Source organism: Jaculus jaculus, chromosome 9, assembly GCF_020740685.1.
Source record: "Jaculus jaculus isolate mJacJac1 chromosome 9, mJacJac1.mat.Y.cur, whole genome shotgun sequence".
Classification (NCBI taxonomy): Eukaryota; Metazoa; Chordata; class Mammalia; order Rodentia; family Dipodidae; genus Jaculus; species Jaculus jaculus.
The window spans coordinates 133,717,073-133,737,095 of NC_059110.1; the positions used below are offsets into that span (position 1 = coordinate 133,717,073).

Consider the following 20,023-nt stretch of genomic DNA (forward strand, 5'->3'; position numbering starts at 1 on the left):
CACCAGGTGCAATGCCAGGGACCTCACGGGCACTGCCCATTCCTGGGCCACCTCCTGCTCTGCAGCTGGCCAGCCAGGCGTGCAAGCGGCTCCTCCTGAGGATGAACGGCGGTCACCAGGGTGCCTACACTGTCCCTTTACCCCAGCCTCCCCTGCCAGGAAGGAGCCTGTCTGCCTGCCTCCACTCCCCCAGGAGACATCCCTCACCATCTCACTCCGGAGCCTGGAGTGCCCCTTGTTATTCCTTTTATAGTGGGAATTTTTGTTGGTTTTTCAGGGTAGGGTCTTGCTCTAGTGGCTGGCTTGGAATTAACTATGTAGTCTCAGGGTGGCCTCGAACTCATGGCGATCCTCCTACCTCTGCCTCCCGAGTGCTGGGATTAAAAACATGTGCCACCATGCCCTGCCACAGTGAGAATTTTTACTCTGTGGCATTATGTGTATTTAACATGTGTTGTAATTTTACAGGGTTAGAGTTAAGAGGCTGTCTTGATTCTTAGATGAGACCTTGGATCTTGGATCTTTTTTTTTTTTCAAGGTAGGGTCTCATTCTAGCCCAGGATGACCTGGAATTCACTCTGTAGTCTCAGAGTGGCCTTGAACTCATGGTAATCCTCCTAAATCTGCTTCCCGAGTGCTGGGATTAAAGGTATGCACCACCACACCAGGCCAAGACCTTGGAATTTGAACAGTGTTGTGATTGATAAAAACTAGACTGGATCTGGGCATGGTGGCACACACCTTTAATCTCAGCACTCGGGAGGCAGAGGTAGAAGGATCGCCGTGAGTTTGAGGACACCCTGAGATTACATAGTGAATTCCAGGTCAGCCTGAGCCAGAGTGAGACTCTACCTCAAAAAAACAAACAAAAAACCCCTAAGCTGGAGACATGGCTTAGTGGTTAAAATACTTGCCTGTGAAGCCTAAGTACCCAGGTTCTATTCCCCAGTAGCCACGTAAAGCCAGATGCACAAGGTGGCACATTGTGCCTGGAGTTAATTTGCAGTGGCTAGAAGCCCTGGCACACCCTCTCTTTTTCTTTCTCTCTCTCTCTCTCTCCCTCTCAAATAAATAAATACAATATTTTTTAAATGTGGACTTTTAAAGTTAAAATGAATGAATTTTTACTTCTTGAGGTGGTCTAGAGTCTATGGGGGCCAGGGGTGGAGTGTGATGGTATGAATTAGATGTTCCCTGTGAATTGATGTGTTCTGAATGTTGGTTCCTAGCTGTTGGCAATTTGGGGGGCGGGGGAGGTGGCGCCTTGCTGAAGAAAGTGTGTTCCTGGGGTTGGGTTTTGGGATGTTACATACAACTCTCAAGCCAGAGCTTGGCTTCACTTTCTCACAGCTGTTTTCCACCTGCTGTGGGGAGGTGCTGCCCAGCTTCTTTCTGTGCTGCCATTCCTTTCCTGCGTCACCAAGCTTCCCTTCAAGACCGTCGGCCAAAATAAAGCTTTTCTTCCCATCAGCTGGTTTTGCCTGGGTGTTTTTTTCCCAGCAATGTGAATGTAGCTGTAACAGTCAGAAAGTTCCTGAAGCTGTTAGGATTTTGAATTCACATCCTTCTTAGGATTTGTTTTATTTTTGCGGCATTGAAACCCAAACTCATCCATGCTGCAAGCAAACTCTGTACCACCGAGCCACAGCCCCTCCTCCCCTGTGACTTTAATGGAGAGAAAGAAAAGCTAAAATTCAATAGTCCTGGCTATCAGTTAAGATAAAAACGAGGAAGAGCAGTGAGAGAACAGGCAGATTTGATGAGAAGCAGCTGAAATAAATGACCCATACACACACTTGTGTGTGTACGTGTGTGTGTGTGTGATTTATTTTAGAGAGGGGAAAGAAAGAATTGGCATGCCAGGGCCTGGGACACCACAATTGAACTCCAGATGCTTGCACCACCTAGTGGGCATGTGCGACCTTGCACTTGCCTCACCTTTGTGCATCTAGCTTATGTGGGATCTGGAGAGTCGAACGTGAGTTCTTAGGCTTCACAGGCAAGCGCCTTAACCGTTAAGGCATCTCTCCAGCCCGTGAATGACCCTTTTAGAATTAGAGCTTTATTATGAAAGTTGTTGCACGATTTCACAGGTGGCATGGTAGTGACCCAAAGCCAGAGAGAGAGGAGACTGGGGATCCCAAAAACAAAAGTTTCTTCTTGCTTTTTATGTTTTCAGGAGAGGATGTAAGTTCTACTCCATGTGACTCAGCCTATGAGGTAGGAGTCGTGGAGGCAATGATGAGTGGGAGATGAAGGCGTCTGGTTCTTCAAGGTCTCTAAGGGACAGCAGCTGTTCTGTTCCTGCTTGTGGAAGGGGTGGGGATTATGTGGAGGCAGGAAGGGACACAGATTCAGAAAGGAAAGTTGTAGTTCAGGGTTGCCTCAGATTGGACATCAGGGCCTCTTAAAATGACCACATCTATGTTCTAACATTGAGGTATCCTATGACTTCAGAACTAAGTGAGATTTGCAAAAGAATTACTAGATATAAAAAGCAACTTTCTTTTTTTTTTAACTACACACCACACAAACAGTAGAGAAAACTATGGACTCCACTGTGCAAGCAATTGATGAGATAATAAATAATCCTGGGAGGTGGGCCAATTCAGATACATCCAATCACCTGCAGCAGTAGTTGGTCTCTCATGTCCTCCCCACTACCCAATTAATTCCTCTGAAGTCTAGAAGTATAAGGCTGAAAGCATTAAAGAAAATCTACAACGTCAACCTTCATGATCCTGTTTGACCAACGTGGAAACCCAAGTAGCAATTTGCCATCTTTGGCAACTGGAGCTGTTTCAGAGCTTGATATCAAACTGCTTAATATCCAGTGTCAAGAGGAACCTAACTCACAGAAGCGACATCCACAAATATCACAACGTACCAGAGATTTTATTTTGGAGACACAACTTGTACCAGTACTGATTTCATGGAGGAGGTGTGAAGAATATTTGAAGTGTTGTGTTCACAACGAGCCCTAAATAAATGTTGTCCGTTTTGAGGCACAGTGTTTTTCTGCATCATTTTTAGATCCCCCTGATTAACTGCCTTCTGGTAGCAAACAGAGATGACAAAAACAACTAAGGAAGCTGTGCAGAGAAAGCAAAGGATTGTAAGTGAGCAAATAAATTGTTTCTGTTTTACCATCTAGTAGCTCCTGGTGAAAAACCAAAGACCGAACTTGCCAGCCCTCTCCAACTTATAACCCCAGGGAAAAGAAAAAAAAATATACTATCTCCATGGATTTGCCAAGCAACTATCATATCAGGGCCTCATCTGCAATAACAAGCTTCTTTCATAGTGTGTCTTTGTAGTGTTAATTCTAAATATTTTTCATATTTCTTATTTTTTTAGACAAGGCTGGACTCCAACGTAGCCCAAAATGACCTTGAACTTGTATTTTTAGAAATATATTTATTTGAGAGAGAAAGAAAGAAGAGAGAGAGAGAGAGAGAGAGAGAGAGAGAGAGAGAGAGAGAACGGGTGCGCCAGGGCCTCCAGCCACTGCAAATGGACTCCAGATGCGTGCGCCCCTTGTGCATCTGGCTTATGTGGGTCCTGGAGAATCGATCCGGGATCCTTTGGCTTTGCAGGCAAACGCCTTAACCACTAAGCCATCTCTCCAGCCCGAACTTGTATTTTTTTAAGATTTTTTTCTTGATTATTTATTTGCAGTCAGAGAGCGATGAGAGAACGGGCATGCCAGGGCCTTTAGTTGCTGCAAGTGGACTCCAGGTGCAGCACCAGTTTGTGCATCTGCCTTGACGTAGGTGTTGGGGAACGGAATCTCCAGAGGTCGCTGTAGTCCACGGGCCCTGTCTCCACAAGACAGAGTGGCCTTGAGGGTAAGATGAGTACCAGTAGCCTCAGTCGGGGCGTCATCAGGCTGATCGCCAACAGGATCTGGGGTGTGGGCAGAGTTCTCATTTTGGCCATTCTTGGAGAGTCTTGGCCTCAAGGGATCTTGGGAGTCTGCAATCACCATGCACGTTTGCTGCAGTCGGAGGCTGCCTTTGCATAGGTGATGGATCTAGGGCTAGACACCTGCAACTTTAAGAGCTGAAGGAGTAGTTAGCATAATTTGGCATGGCCCCTCCCACCTGGGGTCTAGGCTTCCCTTGACTGGGATCTTTACCCAGACCCAATCTCTTGGGTTTCAAGGATGTAGGGGTTCCTGGGTCATGAGAGGAGGAGGCAGATGTAAGTGTCCAGAAATTTCCTTTGCAGTGTTGACTGAGTCCCTTAAGAACCACTGGAGGTGAGTTTGTCCATACTCCAGAGGTCCCCAGCGTCTCTCAAGAGCAGCAGGGGAGCATGCCCAAACAGGTCCTGTTCATCCTCTCAACTCAGTCTGAGGATTGGGGGTGACAGCCACGTTTGTAGATCCCAAGTTAGACCCACCGCTTTGGACACTTGCTGAACAACTCTGCTGACAAAAACTGGACCGTTGTCTGACCCAGGGCTCATTGGGATCTCCAAAATGCACAATGATTCTTCTGCCAGAATCTGGGACACCTCTTGGGCCTTTTCTGTGTGGGTGGGGAAGATCTCTACCCAGCCTGAAAATGTACAGACTATAACTAGCAAGTACTGATGTCCTTTATGGGGCTGGATGCCCGTGAAATCCACTTCTAGATGCTCAAAAAGATAGCATCCCCATCTCTGTAGCAACAATGGCGCCCAGGGCCCCTGCTTGGGGTTATTTTGTGTACACTGTTGGAAGGTTCCGCTTGCTGCTGGGCTAACACTGCCGGTCTTGAAACCATCCACAGGTCTTGCAAGGCCATCTTCCCACGAGTCACTTTATGGGCTTGCCAGGCCATGCTGGGAGCAGCCCCCTGGGAGCTATCATCTTCCCATCTGAGGTGATTAGCCAGTTCTCGAGATTCTTGTTTGTTCCTTGGTCTGTTGTCTCTTTCGTATTATATATGGGCCATTCTGGGGACACTGGGAGTTCCTCCCAAAATGGTAGTTTTTGAACCCTTTGGGCAGGCAAGTCCACATCAGCTGTCCCTTTGAGCCAGTCTTCCCATTCAAAGGCAAATGAGTTGGCTTATTTCTGCTAACTTCAGGTAGAAGAAGGCATCCTTCAAGTCCAGGCACATGAAGACAGTGGTTGTGGCCAGAGGAGTTATCATACTCAGCAAGGTCTACAGATTGGGGACCATGGAGGGTACAGGGTCTCAGCAGCATCACTGACCCTGCAGAGGCCTTGGACTGGCCGATAATCATTGGTCCCTGGCGTTTTCACTGGGAATAAGGGGGTGTTCCATGGATATTGGATTTCTCATAGAACTCCCTCTTGCTTGAGCCATTTTTCTATGAGAGAGAGAGAATTGGTGCACCAGGGCCTCCAGCCACTGAAGTCAAACTCCAGATGCACATACCACCTCATGCACATGTACAACCTTATGCACGTGTTGCCTTGTGTGGATGGCTTACGTGAGATCTGGAGAGTCCAATATGGGTCCTTAGGCTTAACAGGCAAGTTCCTTAACCACTAAACCATCTCTCCAGCCCCGTCCATTTGATGGAGTGGAGGGTATACCAAAGCAGGCTTCCTGGAAAACCAGATATTGGTTCTGTCTCACTGGGATGGCACCTGGTTTTAGTGCCACCACCACTGGTGGGTGGCTCTTAGTAAGGCCAGTCCCTCCTCGTATGTCCCAGACCTGGGGAAACAGTTCTAGGTACCAATTAATATTATTTGTGGCATCCTGAGTTTTTTCTCTTGTTGTCTCCTGGTGAAGCCTCCATTCCTCTTCTGGGTAGACTTCCAGCATCAGTACAGGCAGGGGGCCAGGGCTGGTGGCTGGACCCAAATCCATGGTCACTGTAGTGCCCAGTTTAGAGAGTCTTTCCCTAGTCGAGGTCCTGGGACAAGAGTTGGTAACAGACCCAATAGCCTCCTATTGAGCACTCTTGTGGTTCACAGAACCAGTATTTCTTGGTGGTCTCTGTTGTCCCTACGATGGTGATGGAATCTTTGGTGACTCTTCCAGTGGAAGTGGTAACAGTGGAGATGGCTGCACCAGTGTCCAAAATGAAGTCCTTGGTTTGGCACCCCAGATAAATTCTGACCACAGGCTCCTGGGGGCCAATTGCAAGTGAGCCCAGTTGTCCTGTGTGATTCAGAGTCCCAACTGAGGCTCTCCAAGTTAGGGGCCTGTGCCTGCTCAAAAGCTGTGACTCCTGCAGGTTTGAATGCATCACTCTCCTGGAGTCTTTTCCTAGGCATGTTTGCTCCTTCCTCCCATTCAGGGCATTCGTTCTTCCAATGGCTTCTCTTCTTACAGCGGGCACATTGATCTTTGTCTAAGGGGGTGTTGCCCTCTCCTCCTTGTCTCTGCCCTGGATCTGTGGGGTCTATGGATTCTTTCACGGCAACCATGAGCACCCGAGCTCCCCTCTAATCTTGTCATCCTTTTTCTTCCTGGTGGCAGCCTCTCTATTGGCAACTACCTTGGAAGCAATTTCAAGAAATTCACTTATGTTCTTTCCTGTAAAGCCTTCCAGGTGCTGCAACTTGCATCTCATGTCATTGGCTGATTGAGTTATTGGGAGGGCCTCTGGATCAAACTGGGGTGTACATGCACTATATCACAAAGTCTGTCATAAAGCTGTCTAGGGCTTGCTTGTTCTCCATGAATCACTTTGCTCATGTCAAGTTAGTGACACTCCATGCTCCGGCTCTGGCCCTTTTAAGAGTATCTTGTGTTGGGCTGGAGAGACAGCTTAGCACTTAAGGCACTTGCCTGTGAAACTTAAGGAGTCATGTTTGATTCCCTATGACCCAATTAAGCCATACATACACGGTGGTGCATGCATCTGGAGTTTGTTGGCAGTGGTAAGAGGTCCTGTCCATTCTCTCTCTGGGTCTCTCCCTCCCTCTCAAACAAATAAGTAAATAAATAAAATATTATTTTAAAAGAATATCTTGGGCTGGAGAGATGGCTTAGTGGTTAAGCGCTTGCCTGTGAAGCCTGAGGACCCTGGTTCGAGGCTCGGTTCCCCAGGTCCCACGTTAGCCAGATGCACAAGGGGGCGCACGCATCTGGTGTTCGTTTGCAGTGGCTGGAGGCCCTGGATCACCCGTTGTCTCTATTTCTCCCTATCTGCCTCTTTCTCACTCTGTCACTGACAAATAAATAAATAAATAATAAAGTTATTTTAAAAAAATCTTATCTCATCTGGTTGAGAGATTGGGCCCCAGGTCTGTATTTGGGCCGCAGTTCCGCCAGACATTAGGCAGGGCATCATTTGTGAAGCTCTCTGGATTCATGGTCCCAGCTGTAGCCTGTGCTGCCAGCCACGTTCTCTCCAGCTGGAGGACTCGACACCTTTCTTCACAGTCAAAGAGTGTGTGGCAAGTAGCTGGCGGCAGTCATCCCGCGGTGGCCTGTGGGTTTCCATGACGGAAGACAGCAAGTCTCTCGGGGCCTGGGGCTTCCCAGAACAGCGTGGGGTGTGCTGCTGCCAGTTCAAGAGGTAGGTGGTGAAGGGCTAATGGACAACAGTCGCTGGACTGCTGATGTATGTGCCATCGGCTCGCAGGAGGGGAGAGCCTGGCATCTCCCACAGTGGGCAAAGGGCCACAGAGTCTTCCTGGATTTTAGCAGGCCCTGTGGTCCGGAGCTCAGCTCCCACACAACGCTGTCTTGTCGCTCTCCTTGAGTGACCTTGAAAGAGATCAACTCCCTCCCCAGGAAGTTAGTTCTCAAGCAGAACAGCGCCTGTGCAAGGTAGGCCCAGGAACATGTAAAGGGGCAAGGGACCCAACCTTCCACTGTTCCCTTGCCTGGCACAGGGTGGGCTTTTTGACTGCTCCAGCCACGTCCCCACAAAACCATGGAGTTGGCTCTATTTATGCCCAGGATGATGTGGAATTCACTACGTAATCTCAGGGTGGCTGCAAACTCACAGAGATCATCCTACCTGTGCCTCCTGAGTGCTGGGATTAAAGGCACGCACCACAACACCCAGCATACTTTTTAAATGCTTTTTTATGAGAGAGAGAAGAGGGCAAGAGAATAGGTACGCCAGGGCCTCCTGCTACTGCAAAGGATCTCCAGACACATGCACCACTTTATGCACCTGGCTTTATGCAGGTACTGGTGAATCAAACCTGGGCCATAAGGCTTTACAAGGAAACACCTTTAGCTGCTGAGCCCTCTCTCCAGCCCTCAAGTATATTTTTACAGTAATCTTAAGAGTGGACTTAGAGGACCCAGTATGGACATCTTTGCAGTAGCTGGTGTTGTCTTCACTTTTGGAGAAGACTAAGTCAGTTTGCACTAATTGCTGAACTTCTAGTAAATGGCCTCCAAAAATTAAGTCCTTTGAATCAAGAGATTTCAGGAGTTTTAAATATGCAAGTCAAAGCCTTGTAGCAGGAAATTCCTAAAGAGAATTCCCTGGTTGTCCCAGTATTTCTGGTAGTGTCTGTACTTGTAGGATTTGGAGGATATAGGAAGCTAGCAGGAAGAGTGAGAGGGAGGATTTGGAAAGAAATCAGAGTGGGTCCAAATAGAGCACCACACTTAGAGCTGATGGTGCCTGAGAAAAGTGCTCCAGGTAACATATGGGTTACTTGTAGGGGTGATGTTCAGAGAGAAGACGAGGCCTAAGGACCTTTATTTCAGTCCTAGGATGTCAGAGCCAGAGGGGACCTGCAGAACTATTTCCTGTGGGTCCTAAATGACAGCCCTCCATACGAGTCTGTGATGAAGTATTTTACCCATTTTCTGCAAAATGGAAAAAAAAAATGATAGTACAATGACTTTAATTTCACAAATTCCATTCTCCTACATGCATGGTACACCTTTGATGGTAAAAATTATTTCACAAGAAGATCATGAAATGGAGGCTAAATGTTAATAGCCTAGGCATTAAAAGACACAATTTGGAACCTGTGACGGTTAATCATTGTCAACTTGATGATGACAAGCTGGAATCACCATGGAAACACACCTCTGCTTGTGACTTTGACTGAGTAGCCCCACTCTGAGTGTGGGTAGAACCACCCCACTGGCTGGGTCCTAAACCAAATAAAAAGAAAACCAAACAGCACCAGCAACCCTTCCACTTCTGACTATGGATACAAAGTGATTATCTGCTTCACATTTCTGGTGTCATGGCTTCCCAGTCATGATGACCTGCTCGCTCAACCTGTGAGTTAAACCCTGACTTCCTTCAGTTTCCATATCCATTAACCTTCTCATTACTGAGACAAAATGCCTGACAAGGGCTGGAGAGATGGCTTAGCGGTTAAGCGCTTGCCTGTGAAGCCTAAGGACCCCGGTTCGAGGCTCGGTTCCCCAGGTCCCACGTTAGCCAGATGCACAAGGGGGCGCACGTGTCTGGAGTTCGTTTGCAGTGGCTGGTATCCCTGGCACGCCCATTCTCTCTCTCTCCCTCTATCTGTCTTTCTCTCTGTGTCTGTCACTCTCAAATAAATAAATAAATATTTAAAAAAAAAAAACTGACCATGTAGTGTATAGGCCATTGGAACTGACTTGCAGGCGGAATGTGAAAGAGCTTGGAGCTGTGGGCTAGCAAAGCCCTAGACGCCTAAGGGGACATTCTGGTGGTGTTTTAGAAGAACAGCATGCTGAGAGAAAGGCCAACAGTAGAAGCCCAGCTCATGAGATCTCAAGGAGGAACAAGGACTGTACTGTTGGGTTTTGTTCAAGCTTCATTCTGCCCACATCCTGAGAACTTGTGTGAGGCTGAATTCAACAGCGATGAGCTAGTTTGTCTGGATGCAGAAACTTCAAGACAGGATATCATTCAGGTTGTAGAGTGCCTGCTGCTCCCTGCTCTTATCCAGGCCTAAAGCGGAAGAGCAGTAAATGGAACAGAAAGATGTGAACAAATGTAGAGTTTGGTGGGGAAAGATACATAAGAGTGTTTCAATTTATGCACAAGGAAGGTAGAGTCAAATCAGCTGTGACTACTAAAGAGATTAGCAAATTACTGAGAAGTTCCTGCTCTTCACTGGAACAATAGGAAAGGTGCCCTGAGGGCAAGACCCAACTCATTGAAGGTTCAAGCTTGCAAATAAGTTAGAAATGAGAAAGCTTCGATTGAGAATGCAGCACAAAGGGGTTCCCTGCTCCAAAATGGCCACGTAGGGAAGGGTTTTCCCAGGGTCAGCGGTGAAAGCACACAGCCTTTCCTACAGCTCTTGTCCAAGGGGCCAGGCTACATCTTGAGCTGATAGAAAAATCCTGGCAGCAACATCCACGTGGTACTGGCTTTGCAGGTATGAAAGATGCCAGCTGAAGGGGGTCACAGAGGCTTATACCAAGGCTTCAAGAGCTGCTAAGGCCAGCCCGTGTGTAGATGGGGTGCATTCTCTGCAAGGAGGTCTTCAGAGGCTGTTTCACAGAGCTAGAAAGGCGAAGGTTCAGCGTAGTGAAGACCTCAGGATGTTTCAGGTGCCAGGACTCCAGGACTTCCGTCATGGAAAGCTACAGCCACAGGGTGCAGGAAGTGTTCTAAGAGAAAGGTCACCTGTGCTAGGTGGCCATTGCAGGAGCAGGACTGCTCAGCACAGATGAGTCTATCCTGAGTCCCAGATGCCACATGTGGAGTGGCATGGGTGGTGTTTGCCCTGGTGGGTTTGGGTCTTGCTTTGGCCCAGTCTTTCCTTGCTATTTTCCCATTCTTACCTTTTGGAATGAGAATGTTTGTTCTGTGCCATTGTATACAGAAGTATGTGACTGTTTTTTACTTGTTTATTTTATTTTTAAATTAAAAAAAATTGTTTATTTATTTGAGAGAGAGAGAGAGAGACAGACAGAAAGATGGAGAGAGAAAAAGAGAGAATGGGCAAACCAAGGCCTCCAGCCACCTTGTGCATCTGGCTTATGTGGGTCCTGGGAAACTGAGCCTGGGTCCTTTGGCTTCACAGTCAAGTGCCTTAACTGTTAAGACATCTCTCCAGCCCATTTTATTTATTTATTATATTATTTTTATTTTGGTTTTCCATGGTAGGGTTTCACTCTTGCTCAGGCTAACCTGGAATTCACTATGTAGTCTCAGGGTGGCCTTGAACTCACAGTGATCCTCCTACCTCTGCCTTCTGAGTGCTAGGATTAAAGGTGTGTGCCACCATACCTGGCTCTTAAAAATATTTTCTGCCTCCTGAGTGCTGGGATCAAAGGTGTGTGCACCATGCCCAACCTTTATTTATTTATTTTAGGTTTTCAGGGTAGGGTCTCACTCTAGCCCACACTGACCTGGAATTCCCTATGTGACCTCAGGCTGATCTCGAATTCACAGCGATCCTCCTATATCTCTGCCTCCTGAGTGCTGGGATTAAAGATGTGCGCCACCATACCTGGCTCTTAAAAATATTTTTATTCATTTATTTGCAAGCAGAGAAAGAGAGAGACAATGGATGCCAAAGCCTCTTGCTGCTACAAACTCCAGACACGTGCCACTTTGTGCATCTGGCTATAAGTAGATACTGAGAAATTGAATCCAGGCCATCAGACTTTGCAGCAAGTTCCTTCATCGCTGAGCCATACTCCAGCCCTCACCATAACTCTCTTCCCTGACTCCCATGTTTTTTAGTCCTTTGATAACTTGGACAAGGACCCGAGACTTGGGGGCTCACAAAACTGGGGGTCTCTTCCATCATTATGTATATCTAATTCTTTCCAGAGCTCCAGCCCCACAAGATGATTCTAACAACTTATAACTTATGAAATGAAAATGGAACTTTAGGGGGGAAAAGGTAGAATGTTGATTTAGTGATGTGGTTGGGTGTCAAGTTGATGAGCAGTGGATTTATGATGGTTAATCCTGGCTGTCAACTTAACTGGATTTAGAATCACCATGAAGACACATGCTGGATGGGTCTATGAGGGTGTTTCCAGAAAGGCTTAACCATGGAGGGAAGACTCTCTTGAACGTGGGTTGGAGTTTCAGACCGAAACAGAAGGAGAAAGCAAGCTGGGCACTCATTTCTCTCAGCATCCATCTCTCTCTACGACCTGACTACAAACATGGGGCGGCCAGCATCTCACGCTGTGGCCACCACGCCTTCCTTGTCATGATGGGCTGGATCCTTAAACTGTGAGCCAAAATAAGCCTTTCTTTACTTCCTTGAGTTGCTTTTTGATGGGTATTTTTTTTTTCACATTAACAAGTAGCTAGTACAGAACTGTACCATTTACTTGACTTTTTATTGACCTGCGAAATAGGAAACTTAGGAAACCACTGACTAGTCAAATCAAATCTCTTATCTTATAGTTGATACAGTTAAGGTTCAGAGGTTAAGGAATAAGTGTCCTAAGGGAATAAACCCAGTTTTTCCAGGTAATACTGATAGTGTCTCTGAGCAGAACATCCCTCTGACTGTCCCTTTTTGGTTTTCCTACCTTTTCTTTGTTCCTGTGGTGGTTTGATTCAGGTGTCTCCCATAAACTTAGGTGTTCTGAATGCTAGAGCCACAGCTGATGGCAATTTGGGAATTAGCGCCTCCTGGAGGCAGCGTATTGTTGGGCGCAGGCTTATGGGTGTTATAGCCCATTTCCCCTTGCCAGTGTTTGGCACACTCTCCTGTTGCTGTTGTCCACCTGATGTTGGCCAGGGAGTGATGTCCACCCTCAGTTCATGCCATTGTTTTCTCTGCCATCATGGAGCTTCCCTTCAAGTCTGTAAGCCAAAACAAACCTCCCCTTTTTCCCCCAAAAGCTGCTCTTGGTCGAGTGATTTCTGCCAGCAATGCGAACCTGACTGCAACAGTCCTTTTTTTGAAAACTATGTGAGAGGAGGGGGAATGAAAAAGACGGTCATCCCAGGGCCTCTTGCCACTTCAAATGAGCTCCAGATGCGTGTGCTGCTTTGTCATCTGGATGTACGTGGGTCCTGGGGAATTGAACCTGGGCTGTCAAGCTTTACGAGCAAGAGCCCTTAATCACTGAACCATCTCTCCAGTCCCTTTTCTTCGTCCTAAATCAGATTCTACTTCACATAACTATCCTCGATTCTATCCAAAAAGAAAAAAAAAAACAAAAACCAAAACCAAAAAACAAAAAAACAGTCATGTAGATTCTAGCTCATTCTCTCAGAGTAAACAACAACAACAAAAATCATCTGGAGGCTGGAGAGATGGCTTAGCGGTTAAGCGCTTGCCTGTGAAGCCTAAGGACCCCGGTTCGAGGCTTGGTTCCCCAGGTCCCACGTTAGCCAGATGCACAAGGGGGCGCACGCATCTGGAGTTTGTTTGCAGAGGCTGGAAGCCCTGGCGCGCCCATTCTCTCTCTCTCCTCTATCTGTCTTTCTCTCTGTGTCTGTGGCTCTCAAATAAATAAATAAAAATTTTTTTAAAAAAATCATCTGGGGCTGGAGAGATGACTGAGTGGTTAAGTGCTTGACTGTGAAGCCTCAGGACCCCGGTTTGAGGCTCGATTCCCCAGGACCCACACTTGCCAGATGCACAAGGGGGCGCACGTGTCTGGAGTTCATTTGCAGTGGCTGGAGGCCCTGGCACACCCATTCTCTCTCTCTCTCTCTCTCTGCCTCTTTCTCTGTCACTTTCAAATAAATAAACAAACAAGCAAACAAAAATCACTGGCTCCTGGCCCCATTTCGCCATCATATCAATACCTTTTCTACCTTAGTACTAGACCCTTAGCCCACTCACTACCTACATCTGAACTTTATCTACAAAAACAGTTGTCTTTGGGGAAAATTACTCACATCTTGGTACTGTTTCTCACAAATAATTGTATGTTTTATCATAACTTTCATTATCCATTATAATGTGTGTATATCTTTGCTTCTCCAGTTATGAATTTTCAAAGAACAATAGTGATATTTTGTCTTCCTTCTTTTCATGCCTAGAATACTCTTACAGCAGTAGGTACTCCAATATATGTGGAATCAATAATTCCACATTCTTTGACCAAGGAGTGCTTTCACAAACAAATAAAATAGGAATGTATTTATTGTGGTCCTCTTGCTTTGACAATTATAGGAACGAGGGAACTGGGCCTAGGTGGGCACAAGGAGGAAGGGTTGGGACTCTGGTCAATTTTACTTGAGCATGGGAAGGTAAGAAACTAATGTGGGGGGGGGCATGGGGCTGGGGGAGAGAGGGATCTTCGAGTGAGTATAGGAGCCTCGAAGTGACTCCCCGGGGCCTGTGCCCTTTCATCCCAGGTTGCATCCTGTCAGCCAGTGGTTGAGTGGCCGTCCAGAGCAGTGCAACTTCCATTCTACCCTGTGGAGGAAATAAAAAAGATAAGATCCTTGCTTTCTACTTAATCTCTGCTTCTCCCGTGCCCGACCCAGTTTTCTGGAGTGTGTCCTTGACGAGCAGCGCCGCGTGTCCTCTTCATTACTAGAGCTCTGGCCTATCCTTCCTCATGCTGCCTTTAAGGTCCCTCACCCCAGGGCTGCCCACTTTTCTGGTTTGGTAATCACTCACATTTCTTTTTTATTATTTATTTATTTATTTATTTTCACTCACATTTTAAGTCCTCATCTCCTTTGGAAGGTGGACAGTGTCTCATAATGTTTTAAAGGACTGAGTGTTACTTAAAAAAGAAAACACCAGGGCTGGAGAGATGGTTTAGCGGTTCAAGCACTCGCCCGTGAAGCCTAAGGACCCAGGTTCAATTCTCCAGATCCCACATGAGCCAGATGCACATGGTGGTACATGAGTCTGGAGTTCATTTGCAGTGGCTAGAAGCCCTGGAGTGCCAATTTTTTTTCCTCTCTCTTTCCCTTCCTCTCTCTGTCTCAAATAAATAAAGAAAGGAAAGGAAAGGAAAGGGGAAGGGAAAGGAAAAGGAAAAGGAAAAGCACCAGCTACAGCCTTTGGCTTTCGCATAACTCCTTCTACTCTTAGAGCTGCCTGTAGAGGGAGCCAGTTATTCTAGTCCTACTTCTAGTTTGAACCACAGCAGAGGGAACTTTGAGGAGGAAAGCTTTGCTGAGCGTCCGACTGAGCCCTGCACTTTAACAGGAAATAGAGCCAGCTCTGAGAGGGCGGCTGTGGAGACAGGTGTGCGTTGGTTAGCTCCTCCCGTGCTAAGATCTGACATGGTTTACATGGAGTCGGACCCTGTCTCAGGAACTTAGGCGAGCCAGTCCTGGTGGTTGCTTATGTTTTCTAAGTGTGGGGCCAGTAGTCTGTCCTGTGACTAGAGAGCCCAAGAAGCTGTTCTGCAGACACTATTGACGTGACTACACCAACAGAAGCAAAAACCAGCCATGGAAACCTCTGACAATTTCCAGACCTGGTTCTGCCCCCTCCTGAGGCCCAGCCACATCCTTTGAGTTGCATCCAGTGAGACCTCTCAAAATAAATTTCCCTCAGGTATCTCAAGTTGTTTGCTTTTACTCAGAACCAAAAGGGGTTTGTTTCATACAATATCAGAGAAAGAACCAAACTCAGGTCTTCTGACACAAAGCTCTAAGCCCATCTACTGGTCCATGTTTGTCTTGCAAAGGAATGCCCACGCACCCCTGCCTACAACCCCTTTCTCTATCACACCCTCCTTCCTCGGGTTCTGACTGCTAACGCTAGTCCCACTCCTCACCAGTTCTTCATCCCTCCAGGTGCAGACACGATCTTCTTTGCACAGGTGATGGCTGAGAGGAGGTTGGGGTGCATTATGTCTGAAAAGAGCAAGGGATTACCAGGGGTAAGCACAGATGATGACCCACAAGATAGGCCGACTTCCAGATTAGGCAAGAAACACCCTCCTGAGGGCCCATTTAGACACCCTCTCAGTGGGTCTCAGAGATGGGGTGGGGCACAGGTAGGAGGACCGGGATTTGGGTCTGTCCACTATTGTTCTTTTTAAAACATATATTTTAGGGCTGGAGAGATTGCTTAGCGGTTAAGCGCTTTCCCGTAAAGCCTAAGGACCCCGGTTCGAGGCTCGATTCCCCAGGACCCACGTTAGCCAGATGCACAAGGGGGCGCACGCGTCTGGAGTTCGTTTGCAGAGGCTGGAAGCCCTGGCGCGCCCATTCTCTCTCTCCCTCTATCTGTCTTTCTCTCTGTGTCTGCCTGTTGCTCTCAACTAAATAAATAAAAACAAAGAAAAAAAATTACCTTTTAAAAAAAAAAAAAACATATATTTTAAAGCCGGGTGTGGTGGCGCACGCCTTTAATCCCAGCACTTGGGAGGCAGAGGTAGGAGGGTCACTGTGAGTTCAAGGCCACCCTGAGACTACGTAGTGAATTCCAGGTCAGCCTGGGCTAGAGTGAGACCCTACCTCAAAAAAATAAAAATAAAATAAAATAAAAAAAAATAAAACATATATTTTGGGGGGCTGGAGAGATGACTTAGCAGTTAAGGTGCTTACAAAACCAAAGGACCCAGGTTCAATTCCCCAGGACCCATATAAGCCAGATGCACAAGGGGACAAATACATCTGGAGTTTGTTTGCAGTGGTTGGATGCCCTGGCGCACCCATTCTATCTCTCTCTCTCTCCGACAAATAAATAAATAAATATTCTAAAAATATTTTTATTTATTTAAGAGAGAGAATGGGCACACCAGGGCATTTAGCCCCTGCAAACGAACTCCAGACACATGGACTTCCTAACAAGGTGGGCCTTAGGAGCCTGAGGCTAAGCTTCTGCTCAGTCAAAAGATTCCCTGGAAGGGCATGCTCAGTCTGTGGGTGGGAAGAGAGGTCCCATGAGGAAAGCCTGGTCTCCCCTCTCCCTTCTCCCAAGCCTAAGTCCCTGGCCAGACCTTGGCAGTCCACGTGGCAGAAGTTCTCTGAGTGACTCCGGTAGTCGTTGCACCAGTAGTGGCTGTTGATCTGGAAGATGCCGTAGTCAGAGCTGCCATCCGCGTTCTCGTGAACCTTCGATATGTTGAAGTTGCTTTCCACGAAAGCCAGGCACAGCCCTGGAGGATAGGGAGAAGAGGTGCAGGATTTGAGGGTGGGGTGAGCTGAGCAAGAAGAGAAAGGACAGTGAAAGGAAGGCAAGGAATGAGAAGAGGAAAGAGGGCCCAAGAGGCTAGAGGGAGCTGAAAAGCTGCAAACGCCCACAGACCTCTCCTCCCGTCCTTCAGCCTGTCTGCCCGTCATCTGTACAGCTTCTTTGAGCATTTACCAACACCAGCCAATAGTTTCTGTATGTGTATGTGTCCACTGCTAACTCTCCTTCTAGAATGTGAACACTGTGGGGTGCGGGGGGCTTTGTGTATTTCTATATTCTCAGAGCCTAAGATACTTCCTGGTGTGTAGTAAGTGTTCTGTTAATGATTGTTAGGTGAAATACAAAATGTTAGGAAAGGCCTCTTGGTGAGGCTCTTCTTCGAGCTTGACTTTGTTTTTTTTTTTTCAAGGTAGGGTCTCACTCTATCCCAGGCTGACCTGGAATTCACTCTGGAGTCTCAGGGTGGCCTCGAACTCAAGGCAATCCTCCTACCTCTGCCTCCCGAGTGCTGGGATTAAAGTCGTGCGCCGCCACGCCCGGCTACGAGCTTGGCTTTGAAAGATAAGTAGGAAGGAGAGGGTCTGGGAGATGGCTCAGTGGTTAAAGGAGCCTGCTTGCGAAGCCTGCCGGCCGATGTTAAGCTCCCCAGCTACCCACAGAAAGCTGGATGGGCATTTGTTTAGCAGCTAGAGACCCTGAAACACACACACAATTTTCAAAGAAAGAGGAGAAGAGAAAGGCAGGTCACGAGTAAGACTGGAAGAGGAGGGTGGGGAGGACGACCGAGAGCTGGCACTCACATTCACTCAGGGAGTAGCCCTCAAATCCGTCCAACTCAAGGCGGTGTAGCACCTTGGCCAAATCACAGCGATCAATGAGAAGAGCATGATTCACCACAAGGAGAAAACTGGCCACGCAGACGAACAGCACCTTCGCCATCCTCTGAGCGGGCAGGGGTTCTGCTGGTCTCTGAAAGCCTGGGGGGTCTGAACAGAGCAGTCAGCTTTCCCTCCATCCTCACTGCCCAATGCTGCACACTTCAGTCTTGTTCCTCTCATTTACTGATTTTTTTGTTTGTTTGTTTGTTTTTTGAGGTAGGGTCTCACTCTGGTCCAGGCTGACCTGGAATTAACTCTGTAGTCTCAGGGTGGCCTTGAACTCACGGCGATTCTCCTACCTCTGCCTCCCGAGTGCTGGGATTAAAGGCGTGCGCCACCACGCCCGGCTCTGATTTTTTTTTTTTTAATTCAAAGTAGGGAGTTTCAAGGTAGGGACTTGCTCTAGCTCAGGCTGACCTGGAATTTACTATGTAGTTTCAGGTTGTCTCACAATGATCCTCCTACCTCTGCCTCCCGAGTGCTGGGATTAAAGGCGTGTGCCACTAGTCCGGTTTCATTTACTGTTATTTTTTTTTTTATTGTTCTGTGTATCCAGGTTGGACTTAATTTTTTTTTTTCGTCTTTTGTTTTTCGAGGTAGGGGCTCACTCTAGTCCCGGCTGACTTGGAATTCACTATATAGTCTCAGGATGGCCTCGAACTCACAGAGGTCCTCCTACCTCAGCCTCCCAAGTGCTGGGATTAAAGGCGTGTGCCACCACGCCTGGCATGGCCTCAAATGTTTGGCAATCCTTCTACCTCAGTCTCCCAAGTACTGGGATGACTGGCCTGAGCCGCCACCGTTAGATTCCTCACTTTTGATCTCTGGAAAACCTGAATGTTTACGAAAGGAGAGAGAGTACTCTCCTGAGCCTCCATAAACCGATCTCCCAGTTTCAACAGTTCAAAGTCAAGGCCACTCTTGTCTCCCCTGCAGGTCCTCTTGTAGTGGGCACCCAGGCATGGGCGGTATTGCCATAGTGGGCAGGGAGTGAGGCTGTCTAAGGAGATTAGCAAAACTCACACCACCAGTGTCTGTGGCGTGTGTTTGAGTATCTTCAGAGGAAGGGTTGGAACGCTGGATGCTCACTCCCCCAACCCCACTTCCCATGAAAGACGACCTTCCCCAGGGGTGTGAAATCACTGGTGGGCTAGTTGTAGGTTCTACCCTTTGTTACCCTTTTGTTTCCCTCAAAGGTTATCAGGAAGCAAATGAAAATGGACGTATCTGTAGAAATAGCCACTGTTTTCCTGATATGTGTGTGGGAGGCAGGTGATCAGGGCTCTGGATTTGCACTGCTGGTCTGAGGTGGTGGGAAGCTAAGCAGAGATTCAGGCGTGTGTGTCTCCCATAGGTAGATTAATACATAGGGAAGAGAGTAACTATGTCATGGAGAACCAAGACAGTGTTTGGGCCTTGCAATTAAAACTAATACTGAACGGGGCGTGGTGGTGCACACCTTTAATCCCAGCACTCGGGAGGCAGAGGTAGGAGGATTACCATGAGTTCAAGGCCACCCTGAGATTACATAGTTAATTCCAGGTCAGCTTGGGCCAGAGTGAAACCCTATCTCGAAAAACCAAAAAAAACAAAACAAAAAAAAACAACAACAACAAAAAAAAAAAAACCTAATACTGAGGGGCTAGAGAGATGGCTTAGTTGTTAAGGTGTTTGCCCACAAAGCCAAAGGCTCCTGGTTTGATTCTCCAGGACCCACATTAGCCAGATGCACAAGGGGACACACGCATCTGGAGTTTGTTTGCAGTGGCTGGAGGCCCTGCTGTGCTCATTTTTTTTTTCTCTCTCTCTCTCCTTTCTCTCTCAAATACTACTACTAATAAAAAGAAAACCTAATACTGACACTGAGGGAAACTGCATGTCTCTAAATGTGAAACCCTGAAACGGACGCATAAACCCCTTACGTGATACTCTGGCCAGGGCTGCATAGCCTGCCTCTAATCATGAGGAAACCAAGCCAAGGGGAGGGAACACCTATAAAATAACTGGCCATGTCCTTCAAAATGTTCACCACCCTGAGACTAGGCAGGGGCTCTTTCTGTCACTGGCTGTGTGTCTTTCCCCTTAACCCAGTGGGTGTGCTGAAGCATAAGACTTGGGGTCTTCCAACTACCCACCCCCCAGGTTGGGCAGCTTCTGTGGGGACAAGCGGGCCTGTCTGGAGACCTTGCTTCCTTCCTGGTCTCTTGTCTCTTTTCCA

The 20,023-nt window shown here is 47.5% G+C and overlaps 1 protein-coding gene across 1 annotated transcript; it reads right to left on the reverse strand.

Annotated features, from left to right (window-relative positions):
- Positions 1-14,169: 14,169 nt before the first annotated feature.
- Positions 14,170-17,866, reverse strand: Lyzl6 (lysozyme like 6). The gene is made up of 4 exons (XM_045158023.1): positions 17,728-17,866; positions 16,734-16,892; positions 15,564-15,642; positions 14,170-14,239 (listed from the first exon to the last, which is right to left on the reverse strand). Exons 1-4 carry the CDS (start codon positions 17,864-17,866, stop codon positions 14,170-14,172), a joined length of 447 nt encoding a protein of 148 aa, XP_045013958.1.
- Between the last annotated feature and the right edge of the window lie 2,157 nt (positions 17,867-20,023).